We start from the raw sequence: 9,987 nt of genomic DNA on the forward strand, positions 1-9,987 counted from the left end.
GTAGAGGGATCCACGAACCTGCACCACCCAGAACCCGCTGATGGCACAGCACCATTATTTAGGGAATTCCAGCGGTGGAAAACAGGTTTTGTCGGGAAAGCTTCCAAGGAAAACCACCCCCAGGTCTTTGCAAAGAAAGAATCAGCGAGGACACAACTGCGGTTGTTCACAGCGGGAATTTCTGGTGTTTAAACGCGTGTCCCGAACCCTTTTTGAGCTGGGAAAAGGGAGACGCGGAATTTCTGTGCGGGATTTACTGTGAAAATCAGGTTTATAAAAAAAGAACCTTCCAGGCCGTTGTGCAGCCCTGTGCGATTTTCCTTTCTCCACAGGAATACCCCGAACTTCCCGACAGTAAAATCTGCTTTTGGAAGAGCTCCGTGTCCCTTGGCACCGTGGTCAGGAACCGGAGGGTTCTGTAGCACCAGGACAGGAGGGTTTTGATCCTCAGCATTCCTCTCCTTTCCTTCCTGGGCACCTCCCGGATGGCTCTGCCCGCTGGGCAGGTGACAAGGGACAAGCGCTGGTGGCCGCTGGGGACCGCGACACCTGCCCAGGGCAGTGCCCAGGTGCTGTCACCGCCTCTCCCTCCGGGCTGGGTGATGCTCGCTGTTCCCTGGTCAGACAAAACCCTTTTTTCTCTATCCAAGGAGCCCACCTGGATCTCTCGTGCCTCCCCCGAGCCTCCCCTCGAGGTTTTCCTCTGTCCCCTGGCAAAGGGAGGCCGGATTCTTCCCCAAACCCGCCGCGTTTGTTTTCCCCATCTCCCCGCAATCTTTGCCCGTCATTTATCCCCAGAACGGCGCTTCTGGAGCGCCGCGGAAGAAAAAGGAACCTGTTCTTCTTTAATATGGGATGTTCCGATTTCGTTTCTCCCACCTCTCCGCGCAGAGGGATTTTGTGGGACACCCAGAAATGGGGCTGGAGACTCTAAAATTCCCCGCTTCCTCCAGCAGCGGCACATTGATGGGATTTTGACAGGGTTTTGGTCTAAACTTGAGGGGAAAAAAAAATAAACAACAACAAAAAAGATTCCTTTTTTTGGAAAAAAAAAAATGAAATTAGGCTGAAACCCGTGGAATTCCCTCGTCCTCCTCCTTGGCTGGAGACCCCCGGCCCGGCTTGGCCCAGCCGGACTTTTTGGCATCGGGAGTCGCCGAGGGTTAGAAATGGTTCCCGATGCCAAAAAAGCTCAGCACCCAATGGAAAGGTTACTCCAGCACGATTTTATCTTTGTCCTGACGGGATTCTGTGCTGGCAGAGCTGGAAGTGACTCTGAATTTTGTTTGGATGCCACTTCTGCGCCAAGTTGTTGGGAAAGGGGACATCCCTTCCCGAGGGTTCTGTTTGCTTTGGGAGCATCCCCAGCCCCAGGGAAGAAACCTCGTTCAGGAAAGGCTGAGTGTCTCAGGAGCAGATTTACACCTGGATTTACACATGGATTTACACCCCGAGCTGCCTTCGAGGGCGGATTTGTGGGATGTGGGAGCATCACTCGCCGGGTGCCAGCGGCGCTCTGGCTCAGCCCCGCAGTTTCTCTTGATACCCAAAATTTTTTCGGGTGTGAATCGCAGCCAGCCCAAAAGTATCCCTGCGGGAAAGCGTTCTGCCTCTCCGTCCCCGGGCGGGGATATAAATACCCGGAGATTTTTGGAAGATCTCTGTGGGAAGCGATTGTGTCTGGGTGGAAGCTCTCGGAGCTTATTATCACTGGGACCGATTTGTATTGCAGGGACCGGCTCCTGCCAGAAAACTCCACAGGAAAAAAAAAAAAAAAAAATTAAATTCCCGAGCTGAAGAAGGCTGTAAATTCCTGCGCTGCAATATTTCATCGAAGGACGTCATGGAAAATCTGGGCTTGAAGGGCGGGGGGGAGACTCGGGACGGGCAGAGGGGGGAAAAAGGGAGAAAAAAGGGGGAGATTTAGATTTTCCTTTTATTTTATTTTTTTTCCCCCCCGTTTCTGACCAAAGCCTGAACTTCTGCCCGAGGCAGGGCGGAACAACCAGCCCGCACCTCCTCGCAGCCGCCTCAGCCACTCGGGCAGCTCTGCTGCGCTCCCGATTTCGGCTTCTGCTCTCTCCCCCCAAAAAATCTTCTCCGTGTCCCTTTCGGCCCTGGAGAGCGGGTTTTGCCTTCAGGAATGCGAGAGGCCAAGGCCGGGACTGGGAAAGGTCCCACGCGTGGGACAAAGCGTGATGGATCCGAAAAAAAAAAAAAATGTTTGGTGTGTGTGAGCATCTCCCTAAAATCATCCCTCCCTCGGTGCCTCCACCTTCCCCGGGCCTGCTCTCTCCACCCTCCAGCCCCTCGCTCCAATGCTCCAACAACCCTCGCCTTTAAATAAACATTTAGGGATCGATTCGCCGCGGATTTGGGGCCAGCGGCCACGGGGATGGCGACGATCGAAGAAAATAAAAAAATTAAAAAAAATAAAAAAATTAAAAAAAAAAAACCCAAAGCAGGCGAGGGGAAAAAGCTGCTGCTGGGGGAAGAGCGGAGCGGGTCCCGCGGGTGGTGTTAATGCAAAGCAGGACGGCGAGGAGGGGGACACGGGGCCGTCACTCCCCTCGGCTTGGGTGGTCCGGGCTGGCAGGAACACCCCGGCCCCTCTCGGAGCAGCACCCAGCCCGCCTCTAACAAAGCCACCAATATCCATTTCCATCCTCGGGTTACACCCGGGCCCGCTCGCCGAGTTGACTTCACTTAAGCAATTAGGCAGTCAAAATACCTTGGGCGCAGGAAAAGGAAGAAAGCTCGGATTTGTCTATTTTTACACAAAACACGGCCCGAGTTTTGGGGCAGGGGGAGGGAAGGGGAGCGCGGTTTGGGAAGGAGCCGGCTGGGAAGAGCGGCGGGGCCGGGAACGCGGGCTCCCAACGGCATGGGAGAGGTTAATTGAGCCAGAAGATCATTTAATTCTTATCATTTCTTCTTTTTCTCCCTATTTTTCCCTTTCGGGGGCTGGAGGAGGACTCGATTCACCCAGGAGCAGACAACACCAAAAGCGGGTCTCGTTTTTCCCCCACACCATCCTCCTCCTCCTCACCCACCGGGTTTTTTCCTCCCCAAAATTCTCCTTTCCCCAACTCGTGGGCTCCGATTAAAACCCTCCAACATTTCTGCTATTTCCATGACGAGGCCTATAGAACCCGGAGAGAGAAATTCCCATTTTTAACTTTTGCTTAGCCGTAATAAACGCATCAGAAACCAAATCTTCTCGCTCCTAAAAGATATTGCGAGAGGGGGAAAGGGCGCTAGTGAAGGGACTGATTTTCTTTGAGGGGAAATAGTTTGATTTCCACTGAGAGGTTTGGGATTATTTTTTTTAACTCGGAGATATTTTATTTCCTCGTGGAAACCCTGCCGGTGGCGAACGGTTTGAACGTGATTTTTCCACGGGTGTTTTGTGCTGCGTTTAAAGCTCCATCCCCGGGGGTTTTGGGGGCAGATCGGGGAGATTCGATAGCAGAATGATATAAAGCAAAGATTTCTCAAGGGGGAACATTCGATGCGGAGCAACGCTCGAGGTCAGAGATGCGCTCCCGCGGCAAAAATAATAATAATAAAAAAAATGCAGGGAGAAGCAGAGGGAATATTCTGCACCAGCCTGCTCGGGGATGTGAGCACCGCGGAAGATGATTGTTTCCCCCCCCCACAAAAAAGCGATTTTTGGGGTGGTTTCCTCCCTTCCCGAGCAGCCACCTCGCTCCTCGTTCTGCTCCGCGCCGAGCGGCCGCCGCCTCCCCGGGCAGCCGGAGCTGCTCGTTCTCCTCCTCCTCCGGGGAAAAACTCCAGAAATAACTGTTCCAACCTCCTCCCAGCCCTTCCCTGGCTACCTGCCCCCGGCCTGGGCTCTCCCGGGCCTGTCCCGGGCCCGTTTGCACCGGGAACGGGAGGGTCGGTGCTGACTGCAGGATGATTTTTTTTTTTCCAAGAAGGGGGGAAAGAAGCGAGGGAGGAGGATAGAAACAAAGGGGGGGGGGGGGAGAAAGGAAAAAAAAAAAAAAAAAAAAAAAAAAAAAAAAAAAAAAAAAGAAAAGGGTGATGTGAAATCCCTCTCGGTCGTACCACAGATGTGACAGGCGCCCCGGAGGCTGCTCACAACTGCTCGCCAATAACGCGGAGGGAGTTTGGAAACCCGATCGGTGCCTATCTTTCCTTTAGAAGGTATTAAATTATCATTAAAAAACTTGAAAAGGGAAGCTGGAAGACGCGGGGCTTGGGCACGGGGGGTGTCCCCGCTCTGTCTTCGCACAGGGATGAGCCCACAGCCCTGCGGAGAGAGGCCTGCAATGAGCTGCGGGGCACGGGGCGGATTATTTTATTTTTTTTATCCCCTTTTCCTTTCTCTTTTCTTTCCCCCCGATGTCGGCAGGGAGCAGGCGGCAGCAGCAGACACATCGGCAGCCCTGAGAGCTCCGTGCCCACCCACAATCCCACCCCCTCGCACCGCGCAGCTTTTCCACGCGCGGGCCCAGACAAGGCGACAACGATTTCAAGCCACTTACCTCGAGTGACAGCTCTGCCGGTGGCACGGCGCTCGGAGAGGTGGCTTTTGGGGGACAGAGGAGGGAGGAAAGGGGGTCTCTACCCCTCTGGGTTTCTGTTCTCCTTCCCTCCCACACCCGCCGCGTGTGCCCGTGCCTCGGCTGGAGCTGGAGCGTCAAACTCCGGGCACGGAGCCGCGAAACTCCGGCGCAGATTTATACACACCCTCCTCAAAAAAAATCCCCCGAACGACCCCAACCAAACCGAGCCACGCTCATCCCTAAAGCAGCCTCGGAGCAGGCGAAGGGTCCCGAAGCCCGTTCCCGGCCCCGGAGCGGCGGCGGAGGCAGAAAAGGGCATTTCGCGAGGCAGCGGGAGTTTTCGCCGATTTCTTTTTATTAAAGCACCCCCGAGCCCGTGTTTACATTGCTCAGTATAAACATCCTGCCCGGGCCCGCCGAGCTTAAAAAGAGCGCACGAAGAGGGGGTTTGAAGCCGCGCTGAGCGCGGAGCCGCCGGCCGGGACAGCGCCCTCCGCTTGTCCCGCTCCACGCGCGGAACATCCGCGCTGCCCCGGCCCCTTCCCCGGCCCTCCTGGGGCTCTTCCCGTGCTTCCCAGGGCTGGGAAAGGGAGCTGGGAGAGGGTGGAGGATCCTCACGGCGCGTCGCGGTCACGCGTGGCGTAAATCACACAGAGACACACACACACACAGGGACACACGCGCGGTGCCCTCCGCGGAGGGCAGGGGTGCGGCGAGCAGCCCCCCCGATCCCGGGTGGGGCAGGGCGGCGTGGAAAGGGCTCTTTAAAAGCTGCCCACCAGCGGGGAGAGGCGGCGGAGGGGCCGGCGGAGGGGAGGGCGGGGGGGAGCCGCTCGGGGCGGGGATCTCCGCTCCGCGCTTACGTCTGTCAAAGGAGCGGCAGACGCCGCTGCGAGAGATAAAGTAGAAGGCGAGCGGCGGGGCCGGGGGCAGACTCGACAGCCACCGCGATGGGAAGCAGCTCCCCGCAGCAGCGGCAGCGCAGCTAAAGCCACCGGAGAGGGGACGGCGGCGGCCTCGGGAGCCCGGCCCGGGACAGGCGCAGGCGGCAGCAGCCTCCTCCGGCTCGTCTCTGGCAGCAGCCGAGCTCAGCTCGCTTCCACCGCTCCCCCCATCCCGCCTCCCTGCGGCCCCCCCCGACCCTCCGCCTCTCGCTCGCCTTCTGCAGCCGCGCTCGGATTTAGGGATAAAGTGGGAGGAGGAGGAGGAGGAAGGCAAAGGAGGGGTTGGGGGGGGGGGTGGGGGGGGGTGTCGTCGCTTCTTCCATTTGTTTATCCACGGCGGGGTGAAGTCCTCCCGGTGGAGAGCGAGCCCGCCGGGGGGCCGGCAGGACGCCGCAGGGAGGGCGGTGGGTGAGCGGCGGCGAGCCCCCAGCAGCGTGGCCTTTTGGGGGGGCGCTGCGGGGGCGGCGGAGGAGGGCCGGGGCTGGGGCTGGCCGCCGCGGACCTGGCCGTAGATGACTGCAGAAGCGCAGCAGGCTCTGTCCTCTCAGCCCCCTCCTCCTCCGGTGCACAGCAGCTACGGCCCCATGTCCTCCTCCGTGGCTGAGAAGCAGCCGCAGAGCTCGGCCATGGACGCCGCCTCGGCGGGGACCGGCGGCTCGGCCGGCAGCGCCCCGGGCAGCGGCGGAGCCCCCGGCAGCGCCGGCCCCAAGGCGAAGAAGACGAACGCGGGGATCCGGCGGCCGGAGAAACCGCCTTATTCCTACATCGCTCTCATCGTCATGGCTATCCAGAGCTCTCCTTCTAAACGCCTGACCCTCAGCGAGATCTACCAGTTCTTGCAGAGTCGCTTCCCTTTCTTCCGAGGCTCCTACCAGGGTTGGAAAAACTCGGTGCGCCACAACCTCTCGCTCAACGAGTGCTTCATCAAGCTGCCCAAGGGCTTGGGACGCCCGGGCAAGGGCCACTACTGGACCATCGACCCGGCCAGCGAGTTCATGTTCGAGGAGGGCTCGTTCCGCCGCCGGCCCCGCGGGTTCCGGAGGAAATGCCAGGCGCTGAAGCCCATGTACAGCATGATGAACGGGCTCAGCTTCAACCACCTCCCCGACAGCTACGGCTTCCAGGGCTCGGCCGGCGGCCTCTCCTGCCCCCCCAACAGCCTCTCCCTCGAAGGGGGCTTGGGGATGATGAACGGGCATTTGTCCAGCAACGTGGAAGGGATGGGTCTGCCGGGACACTCCGTGCCCCACCTGCCCGCCAACGGTGGGCACACCTACATGGGCGGCTGCACCGGCTCCTCGGCCGGGGAATACCCGCACCACGACAGCTCCGTGCCCGCGTCCCCGCTGCTCCCCGCCGGCGGCGTGATGGAGCCGCACTCGGTTTACTCCAGCTCGGCCTCGGCGTGGGCGCCCGGCGCCTCGGCGGCCCTCAACACCGGCGCGTCCTACATCAAGCAGCAGCCCCTCTCGCCCTGCAACCCCACGGCCAACCCGCTCTCCTCCAGCCTCTCCACGCATTCCCTGGACCAGCCCTACCTGCACCAGAACAGCCACAACACCGCCGACCTCCAAGGTAAGGCGCGGCCACGCGTGGGGCGCGATCGCGGGGCTCGGCCGGGGGCTCCCGGCGGTGCCGCTGCCAGCCGGGATCCCGCTCCTCGGGCGGGTTTAATGCTGTTCCCGAGGGGAAGCTGCCGTGTCCTTCCCGGGGGAAGGATGCCTTTCCCGGGGGCACCCGTCGGGGCTCTCCCCGCTGTGGGGCCGGGAGCGGCCGGACAGAAGCTCCGCTCCCCCGGGTCGGGGTTTCTCTCCCCCAGGCCGGGCTCCTCTCCCCCAGACCGGGCTCCGCTCCCCCAGGCCGGGCTCCGCTCCCCCGGGCCGGGCTCTGCTCCCCCAGGCCGGGCTCCTCTCCCCCAGACCGGGCTCCGCTCCCCCAGACCGGGCTCCTCTCCCCCAGGCCGGGCTCCTCACCCCCAGACCGGGCTCCTCTCCCCCAGGCCGGGCTCCTCTCCCCCAGGCCGGGCTCCTCTCCCCGAGACCGGGCTCCTCTCCCCGAGACCGGGCTCCTCTCCCCGAGACCGGGCTCCTCTCCCCGAGACCGGGCTCCTCTCCCCGAGACCGGGCTCCGCTCCCCCAGGCCGGGCTCCGCTCCCCCAGGCCGGGCTCCGCTCCCCCAGACCTGGCTCCGCTCCCCCAGGCCGGGCTCCTCTCCCCCAGACCGGGCTCCTCTCCCCGAGACCGGGCTCCGCTCCCCCAGGCCGGGCTCCGCTCCCCCAGGCCGGGCTCCGCTCCCCCAGACCTGGCTCCGCTCCCCCAGGCCGGGCTCCTCTCCCCCAGACCGGGCTCCTCTCCCCGGGACCGGGCTCCTCTCCCCCAGGCCGGGCTCCTCTCCCCCAGACCGGGCTCCTCTCCCCGGGACCGGGCTCCTCTCCCCCAGGCCGTGTCTCTGCTCTTCCCGGCGGCTGCTTCACCTCCAGGGCCGCCCCGGGCCTGAGGCCGGGGAGCTGCGGGAAGGAGAGGCCGGGAATGCACCTTTGGCCTCTCCCATCTCCATCGGGGCTTGGGAGGATTCCGCTGAGCGAAAAGGGAGGAATTCCCCATCGCAGGGTCCGCTACTCACCCCATCCCAGCCCGGCCCATCCCGGCCCCTTCCCGGCCACCAGTTGTGCTTTTCACACATCTCAGGGCCGTGTTTTCCAGGCCCGTCACCTCCCTCCATCCCTCGCCCACAGCGAAGCCGGCGGCCCGGACCCCCCAAATCCTCCCGCACCCAAAAACCGCGGCTGGGTCTCGTCCCTGGAGCTGTCGGGGCTGTATTTCCCTGACTCTTGGAATGGGGATGGAGTTTGGCCGGGAGGAGGCCTCGGAAGGGACGAGGCCAGCGCTGGGTTTCGCTTTGCTGCCCAAATTCCCCTCGGGGTGCGATGGGACTCTGGTGGCTCGGGGGGAGCCCCGGGACCTCGGGCGGTGATGGGGCAGATTTGGGGTCCCTGCCCATCACCCCGGGCCCTCGGGACAGCGGCATGTGCCTGACAGGAACGGCCGGGAAGCGGGGAAAGAATGGGTGAAAAACACAAAACGAAACGGGGAAAAAGCATCAGCCGGGCCGGGCTGAGGCTGCAGAAGCGGGGCAGAACCTCAGTCCGGACAGGGGCAGTGCCCACCACGGGCACCCTCCGGCCCTGGGGCTGTTCCCGGAGCTCAGCGCATCCAGGGCCTGTGGAAAACGGGGCCGGGAATCCGCCCCGAGCATCCACCGGGGCCGTGCGCGGCCTTCACCGAAACGCTCTGATTTTCCCCCGAAGGAGCGGCGGGGAGAGCTGCAGGGTAGGGCAGCCCATGGGCAGCGAACCCCGAATTCCCGGGGCGCTGTTCCGTGCCCAGGTGGTGGAAGGAGCGGTGGGAACAGCCCCGGGACCGGCGGTTCTCGGCCTCCAGCCGGTCCCAGTACGAACGGGAGATTCCCCCGTTCCTCACCCGGCGGATTTTTTCCGCAAAGGGAAAAAACAGCCGGGGAGAAAGAAAATAAATCTAAATGTTGAAAAACACAAAACAAACCAAAACCAAACCAACCTAAACCCAAGGCAAATCGCTTGTCGTGTGGCCGGGCAGGGCAGCGCCGTGCCGGGGTTTTCTGTGCCGCACCTGCCCCCGCGGTGCCCGTGTGTGCCAAAATCCCCCCAAACCCGCGCTCCCACCGGGCTTAGGTTATTTGGATTGTTTTTTAACCCCACTCAGCGTTTTTCTCTCCTTCCCCCCTCGCTGTCTCTTTTTCCCCTCCTCAATCTCTGCGCGCTGCTGACCGTGTCTCCCCCCGTCCCGCAGGCATCCCGCGGTATCACTCGCAGTCTCCGAGCATGTGCGACAGAAAGGAATTCGTCTTCTCTTTCAACGCCATGGCCTCCTCCTCCATGCATTCGGCGGGCAGCGGCTCCTATTACCACCAACAAGTGACATACCAGGACATCAAACCGTGCGTGATGTGAGGCCGGGCCCGGGAGAACCGCGCTCCCGGGGCCGGAGCCGGGCTCGGAGCATCCCCCGCAGGACGCTCGGGGTGGAGCGGGGGAATGTCCCAGCCCGGCTTTGGGCAGCCCCAAAGCGGACTGGAGCTCCGGGAAGCGGCGGCAGAGCGGAGTGAGGCTCCGGGGATGAGCTGAGCATCGGTCGAGGGATGTGAGCCCGCGGCGTTTTGTGCCTTTTTCTGCTCGGGGAGGAGGAAATAAATCAGATAAATCAGCCCCCTCTCCGGTCCGTGCCGAAAGCAGCGCTGAGAGTTTGGGGTGAGGCTTTGGCAAGTGAGGTTTTGATGCTTCTTTAAGACAAACCAAAAAAAAATATGAAATTGCGAACTGAGTTTGGGAGCTGGCGGTGAGCGGTGCCACGAGCTGGGAGGAGCAGAGCCGGCTCGGGCTGAGGGGGCTGGAAAAGACCCCGAACTCAAATCTCAAATCCCCTCGGTGCCGTCTCACTTCGAGCTCGGAAAAAAATACTTTAATTTTTTTTTTT

The 9,987-nt window shown here is 61.5% G+C and overlaps 1 protein-coding gene across 1 annotated transcript; it reads left to right on the forward strand.

The window, feature by feature from the left end:
* The first annotated feature begins 5,946 nt into the window (after positions 1-5,946).
* Positions 5,947-9,470, forward strand: FOXF1 (forkhead box F1). The gene is made up of 2 exons (XM_066327511.1): positions 5,947-7,051; positions 9,304-9,470. Exons 1-2 carry the CDS (start codon positions 5,989-5,991, stop codon positions 9,462-9,464), a joined length of 1,224 nt encoding a protein of 407 aa, XP_066183608.1. The 5' UTR covers positions 5,947-5,988; the 3' UTR covers positions 9,465-9,470.
* Positions 9,471-9,987: the final 517 nt, after the last annotated feature.

Source organism: Sylvia atricapilla, chromosome 12, assembly GCF_009819655.1.
Source record: "Sylvia atricapilla isolate bSylAtr1 chromosome 12, bSylAtr1.pri, whole genome shotgun sequence".
Lineage (NCBI taxonomy): Eukaryota > Metazoa > Chordata > Aves > Passeriformes > Sylviidae > Sylvia > Sylvia atricapilla.

Excerpts from the sequence above, each read along its gene's own strand:
- FOXF1 (XM_066327511.1), top strand. The coding sequence starts at position 5,989 with ATGACTGCAGAAGCGCAGCAGGCTCTGTCCTCTCAGCCCCCTCCTCCT. Across the intron at positions 7,052-9,303 it reads CAACACCGCCGACCTCCAAG|GCATCCCGCGGTATCACTCG; the intron begins GTAAGGCGCGGC and ends CCCGTCCCGCAG.